General features: G+C 38.8%; 1 protein-coding gene across 1 annotated transcript in view; it reads right to left on the bottom strand.

Moving 5' to 3' along the window:
• Nucleotides 1-27,709, bottom strand: part of LOC134803665 (nascent polypeptide-associated complex subunit alpha, muscle-specific form) — a 113,978-nt gene that overhangs the window by 42,517 nt on the left and 43,752 nt on the right. Inside the window, exons 3-4 of the mRNA XM_063776454.1 lie at nt 989-1,133; nt 185-249 (exon numbers count right to left, since the gene is read on the bottom strand). Of these exons, the coding sequence (XP_063632524.1) occupies nt 185-249; nt 989-1,133 (210 nt within the window). The remainder of the gene's footprint in view (nt 1-184; nt 250-988; nt 1,134-27,709) is intronic.

Raw genomic sequence — 27,709 nt, 5'->3', positions numbered from 1 at the left:
TACTTACTTACTTAGTGCATGATATTAAATATTGTACACCATAAATATGGTAAATAGACTGCGGAAAAGGACTTGTATCTTTTATATTTGTACTTGTGGTCTGACAATAAATCATTTATATTGCACTGCATGGGCTATCAAAATCGCGGCAGACTTTTCTTGGTCTAACTCTGCAAATACAAACCTTAATAATGGATTGGCTTGATTGACCCGCGGGGCGAGGGCGGCTTCAAATCGCCTCTCTTCACGCTGCAACAAAAATATAATAGGGTATGTGACATTTTTTTATGAATGGTATCTGTCGATCAGGTTTGTTTTGAGGATCAAATGTCTGTATGGGACCCATAGTCTTAAAGAAATACAAAGGTCACAAATGATGGTCAAAGTCTGGCACCCGCACTTTACTGACGAAACGCTCCTAACAAAATGACAATACATCGTGACGTCAGCATGTAACGTTAGAAGCCGTTTCGATGTATGCAAAACAAGAAAATATTTTGTCGGTGAAATATTACGTTTATGTATATTGTTGCTGTACAATATTTTTTTAAATAAAATGTAAATAATCGAATGGTATACTTATTCTTTTCCTCTTTGGAAGTAAAAAAAAAACTTTGAGGTCTTGTATTTTTTTTAATTCCCATATTTTTTTTTAAGTTTCCAATTTATTGTGATAAGCGGTTTTATCAAAGTCAGTTTAACCCTTTTCCAGGCATAGTGCACTTAACGACCACATACGCGCCAAAAGAATTTCAACCTTAGGAGTACAATATAAGGTTCATATTCGATTTGACTTTCGGGAAAAGTGACTTGTCATTAAATGAATCATTAAAGCTGCATTAATTTTAATATATTTGAATTTTTTGGGTGAACCTTGTAGTTTCGTGCGGCCTGGAAAAAGGTTAATGAGTATATATTTTAGAAAACAAGAAAATAGAAAGCAAAATTTTGACATACTTTACTTGTAAAATATTTACAGCAAACTTACCTGGGGCACATTTCGCTGGGGCCGCGCTTCGGACCCTGAGCCCTGAGAGTCGGTGTCCGCTGATGATGACGAGGACTCGGATCCGTTGGACTGGTGCGGCGCCTGCTTGAAGGAGGAGTCCCTCTCGCAGGTTGGCTCTTTCTCCCTGTAACAAAAGATAGCATAACGTTAAGACAAGATAAGATAAGATATATCTCTAAACGAGCAATTCTTGTATAGGTATATATTTATTTATATATTTCGGGGATTCTCATTCTCGGAAACGGCTCTTACGGTTTCGATGTAATTTGCTATATGGGGGTTTCGGGGGCGAAAGATCGATCTAGCTAGGTCTTATCTCTGGGAAAACGCGTATTTTTGATTTTTATATATTGTCCGAGCAAAGCTCGGTGTCCCAGATATTAACATTAAACCAGTAACTATATATAGAACCAGAGTGATATAGTCGTTACCACTGAACTATTATAACTAACATATAGAACTAGCACACTAAACTAAAGTCACTAGTAAATTCATCATTCAGAGACAATTTCAATATGGCGGTTTGTTTACATAGTTAGCAAATTCCATAGAATGACACTTTATTGACAACAAACCATATGAGCGGAGCGTGAGTCTCGCGACCTAAGAAACGCGTAAGCGCCATGAATTTTACGGCCCTTCCGACGTTTTGGTCGCGTGATAGGTATCGTCTTGGGTCGTCCGATTCGTTTTTCGTCAAGTTCTTAAATTAGTCCTATTCTGCTTTCGTCACTCATTCTACATTCGTCACAATAGTCGGTGGCTTTCAATGTAGAATGAGTGACGAAAGCAGAATAGGTCTAATTTAAGAACTTGACGAAAAACGAATGGGACGACCCAAGACGATACCGCGTGGTACAGGTTGCGATTGTGACCATTTCATTGTTTGGTATTAGCTTCTCTATAGTAATATCTCAACGGTTTTTACATGCTTATATTGTTCGCCCGTCTTTTGCATGCTTTCCTTTTTTTTGTGTGTGTATGTATGTATGTTCGTGCAGAGGTAACTATAGTCCGAATAATAATAATAAATAAAAAAGCCTTTTATTTCATCCGAATAATAAGTTTTATTATAATACTAGCGACCCGCCCTGGCTTCGCACGGGTTGCTCAAAACCTTAACCAATTATACACCTAAACCTTCCTTAAGAGACTTTATTGATAAAAAATGAAAATCTGTTCAGTAGTTTTTGAGTTTATCGCGAACATACAGACAGACGCGGCGGGTGACTTTGTTTTATAATACGTACTGATAAACTTTTTTAGGTACGTAATAGGTATAGGTAGGTCAGTACAGAAGAGGCAAGATGGTTGGCCACCTGATCCGGCAGTACCAAAGCACGACAGATTCTTTTTAAACATCCTGGAGCGCAAGATTGAGGGGAAAAGACGCAGAGAAAGGCCCAGGCTCACATATCTCAGCCAAATAAAAGATAGAGTTTGTGTCATGTCGTACGAGGGAGTTAAAAGGCTGGCCCAACAAAAAGAAGAGTGGCGATTACTCCACCGAGAAGAGCATAGCTCTTAAATATTGATGATGATGATAGGTATACATTTAGGTACGTAATAGGTATACATAATTGCACGAAAAAAAACGCGCCCCACTGTTGGGCACACGCCAAATGTAATAAGCTAAGTATGAGACCTTTTGCATATCTCTCACAGATTTCAACTTTCGCTGCCAAATGACTTTAGAGATTTGAGTGTTTTTATTAAGGAATATTTTTAAAATGTCCGAATAAAAGGGTTTTAAGTTTGATTTTATGTCTGTGTGTCGGTCTGTGACGAAAAAGCGAAATTGATTGAACGTATTTTCAGGGTTCCGTACCTCAAAAGGAAAAAACGGAATCCTTATAGGATCACTTTATGTTCCGTCCGTCCGTCTGTCTGTCAAGACCCTTTATCTCTGGAACGCGTAGAGGTATCGAGTTGAAATTAAAACCATGTATGTACTCAGGTCTACAGCCCTGGTGGCCTAGCGGTAAGAGCATGTGACTTTCAATCTGGAGGTTGCGGGTTGAAACCCCGGCATGTACCAATGAGTTTTTCGGAACTTATGTACGAAATATCATTTGATATTTACCAGTCGCTTTTCGGTGAAGGAAAACATCGTGAGGAAACCGGACTAATCCCAATACGGCCTAGTTTTCCCCTCGGGTTGGAAGGTCAGATGGCAGTCGCTTTCGTAAAAAAATAGTGCTTACGCCAATTCTTGGGATTAGTTGCCAAGCGGACCCCAGGCGGCATGAGCCGTGGCAAAATGCCGGGATAACGCATGGAAGTATTTTCCATAATGTCAATATCCAGAGAGGAAAATGGGAACTACGTTTGTATAGAAGCGGCCGTCCCCTTTCCTCTTAATTAATTAGGTACCTACACGTGAACTATTTCAGTGGAACTAAGCTGAGTCATTTGGCAAAGCGTTGTCCTTCTAACTTACAACCTAAATTACCTAATTAGTTTAAAAAGCATTTTCGGTGGCAGGGAAACTAGTATCTTATCGACAATTCTGAGAAAAACTCTATATAGTAATTATCCAAATATTATAATTTGATGCAGGCTTCCCGATCTTTGACTTATATATTACTTCAGGCCTTATGGCAGTATCCGGTTCGAAGGACCATTAATGTTAGAGTACTTGCTAACTCTAACATTTACTTGATAATTATCTTGATAGTAATTTGGAACACGAAAGACGATTTCTTGAGATAAACTTGATTTATTATAACTTGATAGGTGTGCACACTTATAGAATAGCGAACGTGAATATATTGTGAATGAATAGGTAGTTCTTGACTAATTACGACACCTTTATATAAAACTAAATGCTGATGGGGCAAATGAACAATATGATGCATGTGCAATTTACTTGTACACCACAGAATAAATAATAGTACTAGGTGCTTACAGAAGACTCACTCTCTAACAAAACGCGTCTGTTACGATCAGCACAGATATGGCCGCTAGCAGTGTTGGCCGAACGTTAATTGCAATTGACCATTAACCATTACAAATTGAACCGTAAACGGTATCGGACGGTTACAGCTGACGGTTCAATTTGTACTGGTTAATGGTTAACAATTTTCAATTGCATTCACGTTTCGGCCAACACTGGCCGCTAGGTGGCGGCAGCGCCACGCGCGGCTTATGGCTAGGGGGCTGTCCATAAATTACGTCATCGATTTTTGACGATTTTGGACCCCCCCCCCCCCTATAATCATCCAAAAATCATCCTTCTAATGACCCCATTTCCTCCTACTTCATGCTACCGTCATCCGATGTCCAGACCCCCCCCCCCCTAATTTGAAATGACGTAATTTATGAATAGCCCCTAGCCACCAAAATTGGTGTGGAACTGATGTACTTTTAGCTACCTGTAGCAAAGCAACGAAATCGCGGAGTGAGCCACGCCTGTCAGTACAGCGGTGTCACACAGTTTAACGCCACAACGCGATTGGTTGATGAGTTTGCATCACGCGCCCGATCGTTCGCAACTAACATGTGAGATAAACGTCAGTCCATACAAAAGTATGCACAATTGTGTAAGGTTTTCGGCAGAGGGGTAAACTCTTAACAGGCTAATCCGGTTATTAAATGCTCTAAGCATAATTCACACACATGCATGAATATATGTGTTATCTCTACCACAATTAGCACACTTAGTATCAGATAACGTAACATTTGACACGGTTGACTAACTTCCTATATAACTTATCTAACATATTATAAATATTAGTTAACACAAAGCTGTAAGCTCTTTTGGAATTATAATATAAGTTTCTTATCTCCTAACATTTTGCCCTTTTTATCAATATTATGATATTAATTCAATTATTGACATAATGATATCTTTGTTTATGTTAAACCACAACAAGCCAAATTTTCCTTTATAGATAGGTACAAGTAGCGTTACCACGACTGTCTTTTAGCAGTGTCAAACGGAGATATTTGCTAACATATGCATAACTTACTTTTTATACATCTTGCTCCCACTAATATTTAAGTACGAGTTAGGGGATGCAAATCGGTTATAACCGTAACCGAAATAATCGGTATAACCGAATATTTTGACAAAATTTCATAACCGAATATTGGAAACTCGAATAACCGGTTACGGTTATTTGGGGTCATCCATTAATTATGTCACACGAATTTCTAGGTTTTTTGACCCCTCCCCCCCCCCCCCCCCTTGTCACATTTGGTCACATTTGGCAAACCCCTCCCCCCTAGTGTGACGTCACATTTTTTCTACGAAATCGCCAAATCGAATTAAGTAAGTACCTACGTATTATTAATATTTTATCAAAATATTTTTGACGATATAAATATTAGTAATTTTATAACCCAAAACTGCTTAGGAAAGAAAATTAAAAGAATAAAAACAATTATTGTTTTAAAAACTTGTTATTTAAATGTACAGCGAATAAAATAATTAAAAAAAAAAATCGGTTACTGATGAAGTTAAAGTGACGTCACAAAGTTTGTGTCTCCCCCCTCCCCCATGTCACAATATGTCACATTTTCTTGACCCCCTCCCTCCCCCTAAACGTGTGACGTAATTAATGGATGACCCCTTTTCGGTTATTTATTTATGACTTAAATTCAATGTTTTCATCATCTAATGACTACAAAATCCTGCCTTTTTGGCTGTGACGCCTGTGACTATATTTTTTGTCATTCGTGTACTTTAATAATGAAAATAAGTATACCAAATTTACTTCCCTTATTATGAAATATTTTTATTGAATATTGTATCACGTCCAAGGTCATATTTTACTTTTTCTGTATTTTGTGTGTTTTATTAAAAAACGAAGACTTATACTTACATTCACTAATACTTTACCTTTATTTTCGTAATTTTTTAATTACTTTATTGTAAATTTATAACCGATTATAACCATAACCGTAACCGAAACCGGTTATGAAGTTCGGCCGGTTATTGCATTCCCTAGTACGAGCTAGATGAATAGAAAGTAAGTTATATACATGCTAGTGAATATGTCAGTGTTAACTCTGCCATTTCATGTGATCATCATCATCATCATATCAGCCAGAGGACGTCCACTACTGGACATAGGACTCCCCCAAAGAGTGCCCAGTCTTGACTTGACAATGACTGCTCTTGTGCCACCCAATCCAGCAGACTCCTGAGACCTTTAGGCCGGAACCCCACTGCTGCGCACGCTATGTACATGACCCACGTTCCTATACAAAATTTCGTGGGCTTGCCCACGGTTTGTATTAAAACGTGGGCCGTGTACATAGCGTGCACAGCAGTGGGGCTCCGGCCTTACTAGGTCATCAGTCCACCTTGTAGGGGGTCTACCCACGCTGCACCTTCCGGTACGTGGTCGCCACTCGAGAACCTTTCCGCCCCAATGTGATGTTGAATAAAAAAATTCTATGTCCATATATGTCAAACTGGTGTTAGCCGTAAAGGGGTTTTATGTCAATTTCAATTTGTTCCCCAATTGTCCAAATCATTTTTTTTTTAATAACCCTAAACAAGAATCTTGTCAGAATTAGCTAAATTGTTTCCTAGTTACCATTCCAATTCTTAGAGGATATCATTAACAGGTGTTCCCCGCTGTCGAAGATAGGCGGCAAATGGTCATACACAATGTATGGACTGAGGTTTATCTGACATGGCTATTTTTACGTTAGATATACATTTGACGTGCCCCTCCCCCGCAAAAATCGGCAGACTGTTTTGTACAGAAAATTACAGACAAGGCCTTTCCGTTTGGTTATATTCTCTAAGTTCCAATTAGAATCTTTTTGGCAATTAAATTAATCATTCAAGAAAAAGTTTCAAAGAAATTAACATTATTATTCATTGGTGATTTATTCAGGATACGAGAATAACGTATGTGACCTTTATCAGATTATTCCTCTGGCATTTACAAAGGAAAATCCACTATACCTATTGGGAAACCTTCTTTTGACCTTTTGGTTAAGTACCTAAAAGTCCCAGTACCTACAATAAAACACCTTTATCTATGTTATCTATATCTTCGATTTGTTTAAAAAAATATATTCAATTTTTTTTTAATTTATCGTAAGTCGCAAGAAACTAAGAAAGTAATTATTGATTTATCAAAAACGGACGTTTTACAATGTTATAACTTAAAATAAGAATTAAATAACGCGCGTAATATGTTAGTATCGATGGTGGGTATCACATTATATTTATCTCTTTAGAAATATAATAATTTGTCGTAATTAAAAACTAAAATTATCGGAAAAGAAAAGTGGGACAGCAACAGTTAACCGGCTGATTTAAATTGCGGTCTATTGTACGAAACGCCGCATCGTTACGTCATCTTCGCCGCGGTCGGATTATAGTCGAGCGGGATAGCTATGAAATCTTCTAACCCACCCACAAATCGATTTTGAAGGAATATGAAGTATATTAATTAAAATGTAACTACCAATACACAGTTGTTAATACATATACTACAAGTAAAAACAGTTTTGAGGTTGCTAAATGTATAAATAAGTTGAAAACTCACCCAGAAAAAGTGCAACTAGGTTCTCGTTAGACGAGAATAAAATTAGAATCCCTGAAAAAACACTGAAAAGCCACTGAAAAAGCTAAACAACACCACTAAAACTAGCGCAGTGCTCCCACTAACGATGTCGCATAGCGTTTATAACGTTGCGTGACATTTAGCGTCGCATATTTGCAATTTCCCCGACTTTTCCTAGGCACGGGTTAGCCATCGATCGCGATGCCATGACAGTTCTGTCCCGAGTGAATAGAGCCGCGATCGCTCAGCTGACGGCGACTTTTTTTTAATTTTGCCGCATTGAAGTTAGCCGTGGGCCGCAGCGAGAAGGTCGACGAACTCCTCGGTATAAATTAGGGTTCCTTTTGACATTACGGAGTACATGAGTACATTAAGGGTTATTTATGTTTGGGAATTTAAATGAGGGAATATCGTAATCGTTACTTTTATCTGCCCTTTAGCTTTCGTGATGCAAATGCTTAACGTTTTAGTGTTTTTCAGGCGAACGCCGTAGCGGGGCGACGTGGGCGCGACAGTGATCTGCGGTTCAGAATACGAAATGGAACCCTTGCTTTGCATGTAATTTATAGTCGTAAAATTAAAAAAAATGTATTATTTTATCCATTTTGTAATTTAGGATCAAGGTGGTTGTAGCTTGACAAGTACTTATTATAATTTATGATTCTTTACCGACTTACAAAATAAGAGGTTTAGCAGTAGCCGACTGCCAGTTGCCAATAAGTAGGTTTCTACTAGATACCTATACATTATCAGGCGTGGCTCACTCCGCGATTTCGTCGCTTTGGTACAGGTAGCTAAAAGTACATCCGTTCCACACCAATTTTGGTGGCTAGCCATAAGCCGCGCGTGGCGCTGTCGCCACCTAGCGGCCATATCTGTGCTGATCGTAACAGACGCGTTTTGTTAGAGAGTGAGTCTTCTGTACCTAATAGGCCTGAGTTACACTTTTGTAAGTTTTACTTACGTAAGTTCCCTACTTACGTAAGTAAAACTTACAAGTGTATTTTGGGCCCTAGAACTATTATTTATTATGTGATTGTACCTACATGTATACTCAGTTCTTACGTGGAATGGCGGCAATGGAGCCGAATGGCGAATTTAGCCGAGGTTTTCTTTACAGAGAACTCCATACCTGCTGTAGTGTCAGAGGGCCTACCGCGAACCAAGTTCAACGTGTTGCCTCCCTGTCACACTTACGTACGAATTTACAAGTGCGACAGAGAGGCAACACGTCGAACGTGGTTCGCGGTAGGCCCTCTGACACTATAGCCTGCTGCATGTAGGGATTCTACCTAAACACGTAGAAACTCATTTCCTTTCATATCACGCCTTTGGCATGTTTGGCAAACAATAAAATGGTACCAAACCACGCCTTAGCCCGGGCCCGGGCTTACAAGTAGTCTACGGACGCTTACATCTTCAGGAGTGTCACATGCGCGTATACCTGTATGGAGTTCTTCAAAAAGTATTGTACAGGTTTTTAAAGAGTCAGCGACGCGCATGTGACACTCCTGAAGATGTAAGCGTCCGTAGACTACTTGTAAGCCCGGGCCCGGGCTAAGGCGTGGTTTGGTACCATTTTATTGTTTGCCAAACTTGCCAAAGGCGTGATATGAAAGGAAATGAGTTTCTACGTGTTTAGGTAGAATCCCTACATGATCCCTACTATACTATAGGTAATAATTCCTGAAAGCCGTAACCAAAGTCACGGTGCGCCGCACCCATACGTGAGAGCGAGAAAAGATATCACTCATCAATGGGTGCGGCGCACCCAGGTCGCGATGCGGTGCGGTAGTGTGTTAATGTTAACTCCTAGTGAGTATTATATTCTTTGGTGCGGCGCACCAAGGTCGCGGTGCAGTGCGGTAGTGCTTTACGGCTATTAGAAACTTTACAACTAAAAAATAAATGATTTTATGAAATTTAATCTCACCATGATTTCACCGAAGACGAGGCAGTTGCAGTATGGCCTCTACTCTTAGCCTGTCCAGAAGGACGAATAAAAAAAAAATTGCACTGTCAATGTCAAACTGACAGTAACGAAACTATCGAAACGAATACTCATTTTTTACTTAGTTTAGTTTAGTTTTCTTTTCTTATATTTTGTATGGATTTGAAACAATATCCTATTAAAAAAATATACCTAATACTCTATTAACGTGACACTATAGAATAGCGAATTTTTAGTTTACTATGGAGTCGTCAGCGGTACAGGCCGTGAAGGTTGAGCCCTGTGAGGATGAGGATGTGTGTATCTTTCCAACAGAGGAGCCCACGGCAGTGTTTTTGAATGCTCAGAAAGCTGATGATGATGTGTGTGTAAAACACGAACCCAGGTGCGATGGTGTGCTTATAAAAACTGACCCATCGTGCTCAGATGTGTGTATAAAAGAGCTCGGCAGCGCGGCGGCAGAGCTGTACTCCGACCATGTTGTGAAAGATGAGCTTGTGGTCGGCCCCGTGCTAGTGGAGCGGCGCGACCAGGCACCAACAGGTCAGTTGTGGATACTATAGAACGTTTTTTTAGCATTAGAAAAAGACTACCCGATCTTGACGTATCTTTTAATTGAGAAACGCTTTTTAAAAATCAGTGAGTATTACTTATGAGCAGAGGTCGGAATTCTCGTAGCATTTTTGAGCTGTCATAGGGACTTCTCGTTTATCGACTTCCGATTATACATATGTATATCGATAAATACAGAATACAATATGTAAAATATGATTACGAGTAGAAGTAAACAACATGCAGTCTTATCACGAATGAGCGATCTCTTTGAGATAACCTTTGGAAACCAACTTTTAGGATTGAACTTCAATGCAATTCTCATTGCAATTTCTTTCGAAAAATGTTTAAAAGTCATAAGCAGTCCACAAATGTTTTATAAGAAACAATAAAATATTATTATTTCAATTTCTATTTATAATTTCCTAAAAGTTGGTATCCAAAGGTTATCTCGAAGAGATCGCTCATTCGCGATAAGACTGGATGTTGTTTACTTCTACTCGTAATCATATTTTACATATTGTATTCTGTATTTATCGATATACATATGTATAATCCGAAGTCGATAAACAAGAAGTCCCTATGACAGCTCAAAAATGCTATGAGAATTCCGACCTCTGCTTATGAGAGCAAAAAAATTAATAATCGTATATGATTAGGGCTGCCATCCGTCTGGGTTTCCCTGGATTTGTCCTTAATTTGGAGGCCGTCCGGGGGCCGTCTGAGGGCTTTAAGAAGAAAGGCTTTAAGTAATCTGTGAAAATAAAATATTGTTGCAGTATCCAATTTGGCAATAGAACAGGAGCAGTCATGTAAGATTGTGTCCGATATACTGCGGAGGGACAGCCGTGTGACGCTACGGCGTATTCTTGTGGATATGCTCACCGGCACTCAGAGCACAGACCGGGACACCCCGAGACCCACTCACGGGGCTGATGTGGAGCACAAGACCTCAGGATTTCGGAATATTAAAAGGACCAATAAAGGTGAGTGCAGATTTCTGATATATTTTTTCTAAACTGGTTTATTTTTATTAAAGGCTGTGCCAGGATAAGCTAAGGCCCTCAGCCACAGAATAAATAATAGTACTAGGTACAGAAGACTCACTCTCTAACAAAACGCGTCTGTTACGATCAGGACAGATATGGCCTCTAGGTGGCGACAGCGCTACGCGCGGCTTATGGCTAGCCACCGAAATTGGTGTGGAACGGATGTACTTGTAGCTACCTGTTGCAAAGCGACGAAATCGCGGAGTGAGCCACGCCTGCCTCAGCACACGAGGCGTAAGCGTAAGAGACGCGTAAGCGTATCGTAATACGCGCGTAGAACGAAAACGCTACGAGCACGTACAAGTTCAAACAACTCCACACAAAGCATAGTCGTAGCGTAGCGTATGAGATCTCTGTCGTCATCACGGCAGTCGTAAACGTAGCATAAGGGTAAAGAACTTATATGCAAACAAGAGGTATACGCTTATGCGACGCTTGGCGCCCAGAACTCTACTTCATCTTCAACTTCAAAATTATTTATTCAAGTAAGCACTTTTGACAAGTCATAAGTGTACAAATAAGATATAACAAACATTCATTAAATTTTAAACAAGAAGTAAATGAATACAATTGGTAACAATTAATAAATTATTAGAAAAACAATGTCAAAATTACATACAAACAAGGAATAAAATGTCAGCACGAGAAATAAAACAAACATAAATATCACGTATCAAGTTAATTCAGTCCCAGGCTGTTTTGTCATTAATATAATCTTTGGTACTATAATAAGCTTTATAAATTAAGTTACTTTTAATGTTTGTATTTCTTAAATCTATTCATTGGAAGCTTAGTTATACTACTTGGTAGTTTATTGTAAAACCGTATACAGTTACCTTCAAAAGAATTACTGATTTTTTGCAGCCATGTGGCTGGCACTGCTAACTTGTCCTTGTTTCTTGTGTTAATACTATGTATGTCACAATTTCTCTTGAAGTTATTGATGTTCGCAGCAAGCTTGAGTACAATTCTATCGCATGGGACCCTCGGGAAGCAAAATATACCATCATGGTCGAGCGCGTCCAACGTAAATTTGCTAGACATCTTTACAAAAGGTATTACGGATACTACCCGTACTTATTTCCGTCATCCTTTGTATTGGGAATGGTAGGGTTAGAGTTTCTCGAGCTAAGGCGTAAGCAAACGCTTGCCTTACACTATTGTCTGCTTTTAAGAAATCGTATTGACAACCCACCCGTTCTGGAGCGTATGCGTATTTTTACCCCAGACAACTACATAGCTGCAGTAGGGCGTAGCGCACGTAGAGCCAGAAACCTTTTCGCATATCTAAATGTTCGCACCTATCACGGTTCAAACGCACCCACGTACCGAGCAATAGAATTACTAAATAACTTCATAGCTACAGTCCAAAACGCAGACATATTCGCAGACAAGTGGCCGTCCCTACAACGTAGTATCAAGATTTTTTTAAACTCTACCTATGTTATTTAATATCAGATTATTTTTTTTTATCTCTATGTAACTTAGTAATACATAATTGACCGAAGCGAAGCGAAGGTCTACGTTTTGACTCGGGCATTTTGCTTTCGTATGTCCGGATGTTCTCCTCTACAGGTCGCAATTCTGAACCGATTTTCGTGAAATTTTGTAACCGAATTCTATGAACCGATAATTTTTTTTTGTCGAGCCGGTTTTTGAAAATTTTTCAAAATGGAAAAGTTGTGATAGCTCGCGCTTATACAAATAGTCGTATCGGTATCATAAGAGTGTATTCTTTTTGAGACATGTTTACAGATTAAATGTCAAAAAATTTAGAAAATTTATTTCGCTGGTTTTGGAGGTATTAAGATATTTAGTTTTGTATGTCCGGATGTTCTCCTCTACAGGTCGCAATTGTTAACCGATACTCGTGAAATTTTGTAACCGAATTCTATGAACCGATAAAAAATTTTTGTCGAGCCGGTTTTTGAAAATTTTTCAAAATGGAAAAGTTGTGATAGCTCGCGATTATACAAATAGTCGTATCGGTATCATAAGAGTGTATTCTTTTTGAGACATGTTTACATAGTAAATGGCAAAAAATGCAGAAAAATTGTATTGCTGGTTTAGACGGTATTTAGATATTTAGTTTTTACTCGAGAATGAGTATCCGAATTTCGTCAGCTTAGCTAGAACTATCATGGCGCATTTTGCAAACATTCGCTTATTTTGTTTGCACACAGAAAGTCTCGGTTCGATCCCCAGTAAGACATAACTTTTTGTATTTTTTTTCACTTAAACTTCGTTTTTTTTTATTAAATTAAAAATTTCGTATTGTTGATTGATCAAACCGCTGTGTGGCGCTGTCATCATGCACGGTCCCAATAAGCTATGCTCGCGAGGTCTACAGCTCACAGAGCCACTAGTATGTATGTTTAATTCTAAAGATATCACCGCGTTCTGCATCTGTCCCTTGATCCAACCACCTAGCGAGAGTCTCTCAAGATGTTGGCCGAGACTCTTCGCTATTAGACCGTTCACTGAACCGACTATCGGGACAATGATCGTCGAATCAACATCCCACATGGCGGTTATCTCGTGAGCCAAGTCTAGGTACTTACTGGACTTGTCCTTCTCGGCCTTCACGAGGTTCTTATCATATTGATTTATTATTCATTTATTTAAAATATTGTTCCAGGGCAAATTCCACAGGAGAGGCCAAGCACTAGACCCAGTTACAAATGTGATAACTGTAAATATGTAACAGGCATACAATCCTCTTTAACACGTCATATGAAGACTCATTCTGAAAACAAACGTCACAAATGTGACCAGTGTAGTTATGCTAGTAAATACAAATATTGTTTATTAGCCCATATAAGAAAACACAGGGGTGAAAAACCTTACAAATGTGAACAATGTAGTTATGCTAGCCATGTAAAAGGTAATTTGTCAGCCCATTTAAGAAAACACACCGGTGACAAGCGTTACAAATGTGACCAGTGCAGTTATGCTTGTTATCACAAAAATGAATTATTAAAACATGTAACAAAACACACCGGTGAAAAGCCTTACAAATGTGAGCAATGTAGTTATGCTAGCAACTTCAAAGGTAATTTGTCAGCCCATTTAAGAAAACACACTGGTTACAAGCGTTACAAATGCGACCAGTGCAGTTATGCTTGTTATTACAAAAATGAATTATTAAAACATGTAAGAAAACACATAAAGACTTACATATGTCACCATTGCGATTATGCTAGCACCAATAAATGTAATTTGATAGTTCATATAAGGAATCACACTGCTGAATTACCTTACAAATGTGGCCAATGTGGTTATGCTAGCAGGCGTAAATGTTATTTGCAAAAACATCAGTGTGGTCAGTATAGTTATGGTGGCAATACTAGTAACCGTGAATCTTCACCACCCGATTTGGCTGTTGTAAGGAAACCCGAAGGGAGGTGTTATGTCAACAAAAGACGTGCGCTACGTTTGACAGTCGGCGAGTCACAGGACAGGGCAGGAGAGGGCAGGATTGTTGAGCATTAGAGTTTTCGTTCGTCGCGACATCTGTATAGTCCTAGCAGTACTGATAAATTCCGCTACTTGACGCTAAATAAATAAAAACATTTATTCACGGAAACAGCATATTTTTACAAATGGCCTGGTATGTATCTGACATACCTCCGCCAAACTGTATAACAGTTTGTTGGCAGAAATAGGCTCCCTCTCTTTACGTACTGTTTTAAGCTATTTTACTTATGTTCTTTTTTAGGTATATAAACTATTTAGATACTAAGTATTAGTTACAAATATAAGATCACTATAACATGACATTCTTTAATTTAAGTTTATCCTAGTTTAATATTGTTACAACATGAGGTTTCTTTTAATTTAGACTTAAATACATTTTTGCTGGTGCTTTTCCTAATTTTGGAAAGGTATGAGGCTAGAAGTCGACTACGAAATAACTCGCGTTTTGGTAAGAAAACTGATGTATGGAGTTACCACTCTTTCCTTAAGTACTTATATTTCTCTATGGTTTCTGTAAGTTCTATCCGTTGAAGTCGAATTTCAGATTTTTCTAAACCAAGTCTTCTGCCGGCTCCACTGTTGAAATTTTAGGTTCATCACACTTGTGAGGAAAGAAAAGGGAATTGAAAAAAAATCCGCCTAATTTCGTACGCAGGTTGAAATTTAACATTTACGGACCGCATCGCCTAGCAAGTGTGATGAAAAAATACATTACAGCCCTAGGTCGTTTTTTGTAACAAACTGAAAAAGGAAAAGTGTAATAAACTGTTTCAACGAGCACCCTGCATTTCATTAGTTGGAGACCCTGGTGGCCTAATTATGGTAGCGCATGGGATCTCTGTCGTCCTCACGACAGTCGTAAACGTAGCATAAGCGTAAAGGACTTGTATGCAAACAAGACGTATACGCTTACGCGACGCTTGGCGCCCAGAACTCTACGCGTGTCGTATTCGTAACGTTTTTATGATACGCTCGCTCGACGCTTACGCCTACGCCTCGTGTGCTGAGGGCCTAAGTGAATCTGAGTGATTTGTTGAATTCTACACGGTGAAATATAATCGGTGATTAGTTCCCTTACCCTGAGTCACTGACACTACTGACAGTGTCAACACTGACATATATGCTAACGCTAAAGGGGCCCACTGATTAACAATCTGCTGGACGGTATCGGCCTGTCAGTTAGAACTAAATTTTGACAGTCCCGAACAACTGACAGGCCGATACCGTCCGGCGGACTGTTAATCAGTGGGCCCCTTAACGTCTACGTCACTAACTTACTATGCATCTCGCTCGTACTGACAGAATTTAGCTTGACAAATTGGCTTTAGTGTTGACACTGTCAGTGACTCGTGGTCCAGATACAGAAATTGAAAAATATTAATTACCAAACTAAATTGATTCAATTGGCGAAATCTCATGCAATTAACTTCACTACCTGTCTAATTAATTACATTTAATGTCGGTTAAATTTAATGACATCCTTAAAGGGTATCACGGTCACTATTCACGATTTTTAATTTTGTGTAAGAATGTCCTTATAATATTTATTATGTTTCTTCCTTTTGGATTTCATGGGCCTATAAATCCTGGTCTTTTGATAGGCTTTCGTGGGGATATAGATCCAACACGTAGAGGCCCTTTGGATAGTTTTAATGTCATATACAACGCCTGCTGGAACCCGTTCTCAGGCGCAACAATAGACACCCATGAACCGGTCTCAGCAGGCATTGGGATTATTGTAGAAAAAGTGAACAGTATACCGGTCTATGGATTGAATTAAGTTTGGGTGGACAATGAGACCGGGTTATTGCAAAGACGTCCGGACAACTGCCATAACAATGTTTTCACAAGTTATCGAGGCAGGCAGTGGCTTGCCGCTAACTAGATGGGCCCCTGAATATAAATTAATTGTTTATTAATATTGATTATTATTTGTACTCCATTTCGGGTTTCACGGGCCTATAAATCCCGGTCTTTTGATAGGCTTGCGTGGGGATATAGATCCAACACGTAGAGGCCCCTTGGAGAGCTTTAATGTCATGTAGAACGCCTGCTGGAACCCGTTCACAGGCGCAACAATAGACACCCATGAACCGGTCGCAGCAGGCATTGGGACTATTGTAGAAAAAGTGAACAGTATACCGGTCTATGGATTGAAGTTTGGGTGGACAATGAGACTGGGCTATTGTAAAGAGGTCCGGACACCTGCCATAACAATGTTAACACCGTCATCGAGGCAGGCGGTGACTATTGATTTATTATTAATTTAATTAAAATATTGTTGCAGGGAAAATTCCACAGGAGAGGCCAAGCACTAGACCCAGTTACAAATGTGATAACTGTAAATATGTAACAGGGATAAGATCCTCTATAACACGTCATATGAAGACTCATTCTGAAAACAAACGTTACAAATGTGACCACTGTAGTTATGCTAGCCATGTAAAACGTAATTTGTCAGCCCATTTAAGAAAACACACCGGTGACAAGCGTTACAAATGTGACCAGTGCAGTTATGCTTGTTATCACAAAAATGAATTATTAAAACATGTAACAAAACACACTGGTGAAAAACCTTACAAATGTGAGCAATGTAGTTATGCTGGCAACTTAAAACGTAATTTGTCAGCCCATTTAAGAAAACACACCGGTGACAACCGTTACAAATGTGACCAGTGCAGTTATGCTTGTTATTACAAATATGAATTATTAAAACATATAAGAAAACACACTGGTGAAAAGCCCTACAAATGTGATCACTGCAGTTATGCTTGTCATTACAAACATGAATTATTAAATCATATAAGAGAAAACACAGTTGAAAATGAAAAGACTGAAAAGCCTTACAAATGTCACCATTGCAATTATGCTAGCGTCAATAAATGTAATTTGATAGTTCATATCAAATCACACACACACTCTGCTGAATTACCTTACAAATGTGGCCAGTGTGGTTATGCTAGCAGGCGTGAATTTTATATGCTAAACCATCAGTGTGGCCAGTATAGTTATAGTAGCAACACTAGTAACCGTGAATCTTCACCACCCGATTTGGCGGTTGTAAGGAAACCCGAAGCGAGATGTTATGTTAACAAAAGACGTGCGCTACGTTTGACAGTCGGAGAGTCACAGGACAGGGCAGGAGAGGGCAGGATTGTTAAGCATTAGAGTTTTCGTTCGTAGCGACATCTATAGTCAACTATACTTGGTCAAACAAATCTTGTCAGTAGAAAAAGCGCCAAATTTAAAAAATTTAGGCGCAAAGGATTGTCGTCTCGTAGAAAATTTGAATTTCGCGCCTTTTTCAACTGACAAAATTTGCTTGACCAAGTATAGCAGTACTGATAAATTCCGCGACTTGACGGTAATAAAAAAACATTTATTCACGGAAACACCATATTTTTACATATTAGGTACAACCTCCGCAAAACTGTATAACAGTTTGTTGGCAGAAATAGGCACCCTCTCTTTATTCATTTCATTTCATTTATTTATTGCATTCCATGGTATTTACAGATGGTATTTTAAATTGAATTGAACAGCATGGACCCTGAATAGGGTATGGCAAGTTAACCTTAATAGCTAAATACATACTTAAAGTTACCTTATAAAACATATTATGTATTGCTTAATATCTAGTCATCACAGTAAATAATAATTAAGGAATCTAATGAACACTAATAATAATCAATACGAATTTAAATGCTATACTTGTTTATATAATGCAATGATGTCAAATATTAATAATCGAATTTAAGCTGTCGTGAGTCATACTAACACTAAGCGATACAATACCACTAATAATGTAAATTCTTTTATAATAATAATAATGTCAATTTATTTATAATAATAATTATGTCAATTCATTTATAATAATACTTCATTTAATCATTCCATTACATTGAGACAAAGTTATTGGTTTTAGTACTTTTAGTAAAATTAATAATTCTCAGTCGTTATCACTATTGTCAGATGCCATAAATTCTTGATAATAATAAAATGATTTATCAATTAACCACGATTTCAGTTTATTTCGAAACATATTATAAGTTTCAACGTCTTTAATAGAATCTGGGATTTTATTATATATTTTTATCGACTGGTAATGGGGCCCGTTTTTATACATAGTTAATTTAGGTTCAGGGAGAACTAGTTGTCTATTTCGACGTGCGCTTTTAACATACTGGAAGTTGGATATGTGTTTTCTTACAAATAGTCCAACCTCCAGTATGTAAATACATGGTAAGGTTAGAAGCTTTAAGGGGCCCACTGATTACCAGTCCGCCGGACGATATCAGCCTGTCAGTTGACCGCAAAAGGCCACGCACTAACAGTTCTCTGTCAGTTTTCGGCCTGACGACTTACACGAACCGATCGTGTGTGGCCGCCTGACGATTCCAGTCAGCGCCGACAGATATCCGCCGGACAGTCCGTGGCCTCGAGTCCAGTCGAACACACATCATGAGGTAGCCGGCCGGCGATCGCCACACGTGACAGCATTAGTAAATTCTACTTTATTCCTAGTACTTAAGAGTTCATAGTCCCTAAAATAAGCATACGACTTTTTGTCTTCGAACATCACGGATACGGGCTTCTGTCAAATTGAAATAGAATCAGTAAAAAAAAAACAGATATGTACGTTAGTAAAATTCAACTTTAATTCTAGTAGTTAGAGTTCATAGGCATCATTTTAATTTTAAGGCATGAATACAACAATGTGAAGGTTGCATGTATGTATCTAGTTTGTCAAGACTTTTCTTTATTTATCATGTTGTTACCTCGCAACTGTTGTTTACTGTTAGTCAAAAATAAATGTCATAAAGAGAATTATAACATAAACCTTATTTTTTTCTCTATTAATTTTAAATGTGACATGTTATTATTGTATTTGCATGGCTTATATATTTGAAAATACAGTCTTGATTATTGATTGCTGGAAGAGTAAGTAACCGAGTACAAAAGGAGCAAACATTCAAAGATTCAAATAGGGAAATTAGCCTCCCAATATAACAACACTGGTTAAAAAATTTATAGTTCTCAAGACAACGCCGGGAGGTATACCTTCGATGGCGTTCACGGCAGCTAGCAATGAAAAGACTAGCTATTGTGCGATTTGATTTGACACGTGGTAGAAGCACTAGCGCAAGTTTGGAGGTACCTGCTTAGACAAGAGATAAGACTTATGCCTGAAATTCTTCAGCTACAAGTGGGATCCGAATTATGACATCATTAATTCATTCCGTTTTAAGTTAAGAGAATATCTGGAGCAAACTGTGTTCGGAGAAGAGCGTGGCGTGGCGATATTACCTACCCGAAATTCTCCTAATATGTGACAATTATTACAAAAAAAGGATATGGAGTCACAAGCTGCAAGCGGTGGATTCAACCTACTTTTACTTACACCGGCTCTTATTTAGGTACTATCTATGTATACCAAATTGAAAGAAATGAAAATACTTTACTGTTATGTTTTTATTATATTCATTCTACTCTTTTAAACCTTTTCTACATAATATTAGGTCTACTTGGGCTTTACCCGAGTGATTTTTTTGTTTGATACCTTGTAATAAATAATTTGGCCAAGCCCGAGATAGCTCGAGGCATTTAGTGTTCCGCTCGCATCGTTATATTTTACAGAGGTTGTTTGCCTGTTTTTAGGATTCCGTATTCAACTACCCTATAGGAACCCTTATAGTTTCGCAACCCTTGTAGTTTTTACTACATATTTAATATATCATTAATTCTTCTTCGGCGGGAACGGATTCGATTAGATGCATAGCCTGCATCAAAAGTACGTCGCGGGGACGGTAATTTGTGTTTTGGGAAAGTATTCTATGAAACTCAGTGACACATTTGTCCTCGATGTAATCATTCGCAAGTACATATATACGAAAAGCGAGCCATAGTATTCGACAACAACCTAGTGCGTAGGTGGCACATACAGTTAACAAACCACATTGACACATCACACGTCACGTCAATCACATGGCCTACCGCGAAACAAGAAAATCGAAATTTCGTTATCTAATCTTTCTATCAATCTTGCATATTCGAGCGATAAAGAGGCAGATAACTAAATTTCGATTTTTGAGTTTACCGGTAGGCCCTTGTTTACAAACCGCCTTGATGCATCAATGTCATATTTTATTGTCTGTGAAAATTTGTCAAAAAACAGTATAAGGCACAGTATGTATAAGTTAGTCTATGAATTTACTGAGTCTGTAGTGCTGCACTCTGGCGGCACAACATTGCAGTAATATCCCCTTTTAACCAGGTTTCACTATAGTAGTCAAAAATATGTTTACATTTCTTGCCTTATTACAAAGGAATAAGGTCCAAAAGTGTAAACATTATCTTTGACGTCGACTGTCCATTTTGATGAAAAAATTAAACTAGTTGAAAAACATGAAACTGAAGGCTCTCGACTGACAGCAGATGACGGCCAACAGGCCACCGGCCGGCTATCTGATAATGTGTGTGTAAATTGGCCTGCAGGCCACGGACTGTCCGGCAGATATCTGTCGACGCTGACCGGAATCGACGAGCCGTAGTTCGAATAGCCGTCAGTCCAAAATCTGAAGTAGAACTGTTAATGTGTGGCCTTTTGCGGTCAACTGACAGGCTGATATCGTCCGGCGAACTGTCAATTTGTAGGGACCTGTCAAAATTATATCAGACTATTGCCGGCGGGCGGCCGTACGGTGGGAAACTGACGACTCGTCTGTAGTCGCAGAGGTGGCAGCAGACCATTGCCGGCCGGCAATAATCGCTTATGTTTGTGGACGTTATTGGTCTAGGACGGCAGGCCGCCCGATAAGGCCAGAGACTGCAGGCGGACTGGTAATCAGTGGGCCCCTTTAGGTTAATAAAGTGTGGTCGGCAGCTTTCTGGTTGTCGGATGTTAGCTATAAACGCGTACGCATTTTTTTTGTGCTATAAATAGATCTTCGACGTCTGTGCTATTCGTACTGTTTTAAGCTATTTTACTTATGTACCTACTTTTTTAGGTATATAAACTATTTAGATACTTTAGTTCGTTTTTTTAGCATTAGAAATAAGGTAAACAATCTTGATGTGTCTTTTAATTTAAAAACATTTTAAAAATAAGTTACGGCAAATATCTAACAATTATGAATCTAATACGATATTTTATATTCTTCTGCTTTCATAAGTATTAGTTGGTATTAGTTACTGAATTTTAAAAAGCGTTTTTCAATTAAAAGACATGTCAAGATCGCTTACCTTCTTTCAAGTTCTTTCTAATGCTAAAAAAAACGAACTATAAGTCTTCTTCCTCGCGTTATCCCGGCATTTTTGCCACGGCTCATGGGAGCCTGGGGTCCGCTTGACAACTAACCCCATGATTTGACGTAGGCACTAGTTATTACGAAAGCGACTGCCATCTGACCTTCCAACCCAGAGGGTAAACTAGGCCTTATTGGGATTAGCCCGGTTTCCTCACGATGTTTTCCTTCACCGAAAAGCGACTGGTAAATATCAAATGATATTTCGTACATAAGATCCGAAAAACTCATTGGTACGAGCCAGGGTTTGAACCCGCGACCTCCAGATTGCAAGTCGCACGCTCTTACCGCTAGGCCACCAGCGCTTTTCAACTAAAAAAAAACCGGACAAGCGCGAGTTAAACTCGCTTGGAGAGGGTTCCGTACGTCGCGATAAAGAATCTAAGTCTAAAAAAAATTATGTATTTATTAACCATTAAGACTAATAGTTACTATACCTGTATTGTAATAATTATTAATTTATTTTAAGATTTTTATAATGAAATTTTATTGTTTTAAATATATGGTTAGTTCTGAACTTGTCAAAGGGCTTCAGGTCTTCTAGCAGAATAATTTATGTACATTAGAATTTTGAATTTTTAATAATGAATACAAAAAAAAAATTTTTTAACTAAGTTAGAGTCTGTTTGGAAAGAGAAGAATAGTGGAATGTATTGAGCCCCATACATACCACGACTCTTCTCTTTTCCCACAGACTCTACAAAGGTTTTTTAAACCTAACCCATATTTCATTATGGTAACTGAAAAAAGTATGTATAGTGCCGGATTGTAGTGGGAAATTACTGAATATGTTATCTATTGTGGTATTCTGCCTTGTAGTGTATTCTTTAATGTGTGGGCTAAAACTGAGCGATAAAGGGTATTGTGATATTTCATTTTTTGTCTTATCCCGAAAATTAATATTGAAATCTCCCGCTATAATAATCTCTGCGGCACTCAGATTAGTGACGTCGGGCTGCGCCCGCTGTTCAGATCGCCCCGCATGCGCGCCCGCGCTGGGTGCCTGCGGCACCCAGAGTAGTGACGTCGGGCTGCGCCCTCCGTTCAGATCACCCCGCATGCGCGCCCGCGCTGGGTGCCTGCGGCATCCAGAGTAGTGAACTCGGGCTGCGCCCTCCGTTAAGATCGCCCCGCATGCGCACCCGCGCTGGGTGCCTGCGGCACCCAGAGTAGTGACGTCGGGCTCCGCCCGCCGTTCGGATCGCCCCGCATCCAGATTCCGCGCGATCGAGACTAGGGCTTGCAAATATTCGAAACTTTCAGGTATTCGAATATTCGACTTTTTCTGACGAGATATTCGAATATTCGAATAATTATTCGAATATTTAAAAAAAATAAGAAAAGGAACGAAAAATCGGTTTATTATCGTTTTATTCAAAAGCTTTTTTCACATATTGCTAAAATTAATGATATTTTGCAGAAATCCACTTATTGACTAGATTTTATCATCCTACTCTGAAATACCCACGTTTATAAAAGCAAGTAAGTTTACCTAAAACGCAAAAATTAGACATTTTCAATATTTCTTGATAAAACTTTTTATTATAAATGCGTCGTTGCGTGAATTAATATAACTTTAACCATCCAAACACGTATATAAGAGAGAAAACATTTTAGGAGGTAATCACTAATCATTTTCTGATTTAAATTAACTTCTTGTCGTTAAGAAGCCTGTAAAATGGCCTTTAATTCCATTGTATTTTGAATCTTTATTGACTTTATTAGTCTTGGCAAGTTTAGTTTTGATTCCTAATGGTCGGCTGTTATATAATAAGTTATATAATTGGTATTGGAATATTTAAGGGAAAAAGTTGGCTGACTACGGGGTGGATTATTCGTTAGCTAAAGGTGCATAGTTCGGTAGGTTTGGTATGATCAAATTTGTGAATTGCGATAAAGGGCAAGGTTTAGACTTCGAATATTCGCTTAAGGTACGCTTTTACTCAATAAACAAAATGACCCTTTATCTTAAAACTTACGTAAAGTTACTTGTACCTAGAAAAAGCATTAGCCGCACCGTAATAAAACATACTTTTTGATTTCGTTTCCTGTGAAATTGAGTTAGGTTCTTAGGTTTAACTGTATTCATGAAGCCTATTGAGAGGAATACAGTAAAAACATTTCCTTCGCATTTGGGTACCTTTGGGTACCTACGGTTCCTCATTCACTGTTAATACCCGGCAAAATACACAGAAACTGTAACTATAACGGATGAAAATAGATTTTACCTAGTAATAAAAAATATTCGAATATTCGAAACCTGAGCGGCCGAATATTCGAATATCAAAACAGATCGAATATTCGACATATTCGAATATTCGAATATTCGAATTGCAAACCCTAATCGAGACGCGCGGCGACTGATTTTGTGACACTGACATTGATATTAAGTTAAACATAGTGCCTACATTCTTTTTGCGTTGGTTAGGCGTAGGTATCTCTGTTATTTCAAGATAACAGATATACGTCTGACACAGCAGTTCGGCCTTCTCATTTAGCTACTTAAACCAATTATTTGTTATATGTTTGAGCACTAACCTCCTGCAGCTCATCATTCGACCTTGCGTGGAGGTGCACCTCTCTCGGATGCTTCAGGCCTTCGGCCCCACGCAAAGCTTGGCCCTCGACCTTTGCACTAGCTGTCCACACCACGTTTCACGTAAACAATTGCGGTTGTGACTTGTGGCCCTGATACAGCCTACCCGCAATTTCTGTTCTTAAGTCCGACTCACGCTTGACTGCAGACTTGTTATAGGTTTTACACTATAATTTGTACACTATAACTGTTCTCTGTTTGAGCACTAACCTCCCGCAACTCAGCCTTCGGCCGCGCGTTTCAATGAGCCTCTGCGGGACGCTTCGGGCCTTCGGCCCTACGCGTAGCTCGGCCTTCGGCCTTCGCAATAGCTGTCCACACCACGTTTCACGTAAACCATAACGGCTGTGTGCCTAAAACAGCCCAACCGCGTTTTTTTTCTTAAGTCCGACTCACGCTTGACTGTAGATTTCTAATAGGTTTTCCTGTCATCTAGAGGTGAAGAACTATTATGAGTATTTTTTTCAAAATTTTTGACCCTGTGGTATCATTTTTTGCCTATATTCTTAAATAACTTCTAAATTATTTATTATAAAATTATAAAAAAAATATATTTGAGACCCTTAAAAATAAGCCCTTTCATTTAATATGTAACACGATATGTTTTGCAAAACTTTGTTTTTTAATTTTCTTATTTTGCCCCCAAAAGTGCCCCCTATATTTAAAATTCATTTGTTTTCATTACATGTCCGTCTTTGGGTCACAGACTTGCATATGTGTACCAAATTTCAACTTAATTGGTCCAGTAGTTTTGGAGAAAATAGGCTGTGACAGACGGACAGACGGACAGACAGACGCACGAGTGATCCTATAAGGGTTCCGTTTTTTTCCTTTTGAGGTCCGGAACCCTAAAAACGAACTATAAGTATAAATTATAAATATAAGCTCAACTAATAACATGACATTCTTATAAAATTTACATTTTATACGTCATTAAAGTTCATTATTTTAATCTATAAGTCAATCTTAAAATCTACTTAATAATCTACATATATCCTAAAATAAATGACCTAACTTAAAATCTAAACACATTACTAAAATCTATCAGCCCCATCCCGACCCCCACCCAGCCCAAAAGTGCCAAAGATACTAGCGGCATTAAAATTACCGCGCTGGATGGCAAGCGATATCTGTTGGACTAGGTAGGAGCCTGACCGGGGATCGAACCCTCTGTCACGTAGACGCCGCCCCAAGTCTCTAAAAAACTTTCTTGCCTCTGAACACCACGGCCCAGTTTCTACTGCGACTGGGACAAAATCGTACGCTGGTTCCAGGTTGGCGTATTTTACGCGTTTGAGCCTCGCGGCATTTTCCGCGGCTGCGCCTGCCAACCTGCTAGTGGGAGCCAGATGAGTAGGCGCAAATGTTGAGTACATCAGGTTGCATCCCAAAGCAAGCAGCGGCCTTTGGCCCACGGAACCAGTGTTAAGCCGTCCGGGCGCTTCCCGTCTGTACGGCTCAAGCCTTGAGGCTCCAGAATGCAAGGCACGTCACATGACATTATTTAACTTAAGTTTATGCACTAATAAATTTTTGCTGGTGCTTTTCCTAATATTTAAAGGTATGAGGCTAGAAGTCAACTACGAAATAACTCGCGTTTTGGTAAGAAAACTGATGTATGGAGTTACCACTCTTTCCTTACTTATATTACTCTATGGCATGGTCTAATAAAACATGGTCTTCTATTCCCAGAGTGACACGGGCCTACGTCACAATAACATTGCCACTTTATTTCAACATAACATGTTACATGGGTACATTATACCTATGGTTAATAAGTTAAAATATTTCTTTATAATTTTCATTTATATGTATTTTATCTTAAATTTTACAATAACACGTCATTTTTAATTATTCGTTAGCAATATCTTCCGATTCACGAAAGAAATTTCAGACGTTCGGGTAATTCTGTTTACATTACTGGCAACACAGGATAGCGCTGTCACTTTTGACAATTCGGATCTAGATAATTTCATGCCCTGACCGTCATCCTTGTCGAACGCGTGTTAATTGTTATTTCCTTCTCGCTCAGTGTCAGCAGTCGCAGTGTTTTCCAAACTTTTTACGTCGTAAGCTTGGTAATTAATGTGTAACTGTGAATTAGTTTTTCAAACGTTTGTCTTGTATAGATAAATAAAGTTTAATTTAATACATTAGATTTGTTTTATTTTACTATGTTTCTACATGAATAACTTAAAATTAATGCCGTTAAAATAATTTTCACCGTTGGTTAAAATTCTCCCACATTTTAAAGTTTGAGAACCTGTAAACAGCATGATGACGTAGGCCCGTGTAAGTTAGGTCATACGCGAATCTCGGAATAGAGTACCAGGCGGAGTATATTATTATACCATGCTCTATGGTTTCTGTAAGTATAGTTGTGTCCAGACGAGACAATTTTTCGCCAATCTGATGAAATTCTCCGATCGAACAGGGCCGTGCGGACGCAAATACCAATTTGATTCCCCGATCACATCAGCAGGTGCGGACACAAAAATGCCAATTTTCATAGTAGAATGCAAATTGGTGATTTAATTGGTGTACGTGTGGGCGCTAGATGAGATTGACCAATTATTTTCCTGAACATATCGACTGATTTCGTCAGGCCCGTCTGGATACCCCTTATTGTATCCGTTGAATGCGAATTTTTGGCAAAAGCGTAGCGCTTCTAAAGGCGTATCCAGACTAGTAAATTTTTGGCCAATCTGATTAAATTGCCCGATCGAATCAGGACGTGCGGACGCAAACGCCAATTTGGCACGCCGAATTCAACCGCCGATAATGACCGATATTACCGATAAAATGAGGTGCGGACGCAAGAATACCAATTTTTGACGCCAGTATTTTCGTTCTGGGTATTTTTTTTTTCAATTTAGACGGCTCTAATATCACCATAAATCTAAAATTGGTGATTAAATTGAAGAATGACGCCAATTACATTTCTGGTCAAATCGGTCGATTTGATCATCCCGTCTGGTGTCATCACTTGTGAGGAAAGAAAAGGCAGATGAAAAAACTTCCGCCTAGTTTCGTACGCATATTACAGCCTTAGGTTGAAATTTAATATTTACGGACCGCATCGCCTAGCAAGTGTGATGAAAAAATACATTACAGCCCTAGGTCGAAATTTAGGATTTACGCACCGGGATGCCTGTGACGTCAGCAACAGTGATGTTTTACAATTGTCGCACCTGTCACCGTGGTGAAATTGGAGCCAGGTGATAGGACGTTACAGAAAACC

Source organism: Cydia splendana, chromosome 27 (assembly GCF_910591565.1).
Source record: "Cydia splendana chromosome 27, ilCydSple1.2, whole genome shotgun sequence".
Taxonomy (NCBI): Eukaryota; Metazoa; Arthropoda; class Insecta; order Lepidoptera; family Tortricidae; genus Cydia; species Cydia splendana.
The sequence above is the reverse complement of the archived record's forward strand: the minus strand, read 5'-3'. Positions and strand labels throughout refer to the sequence as shown.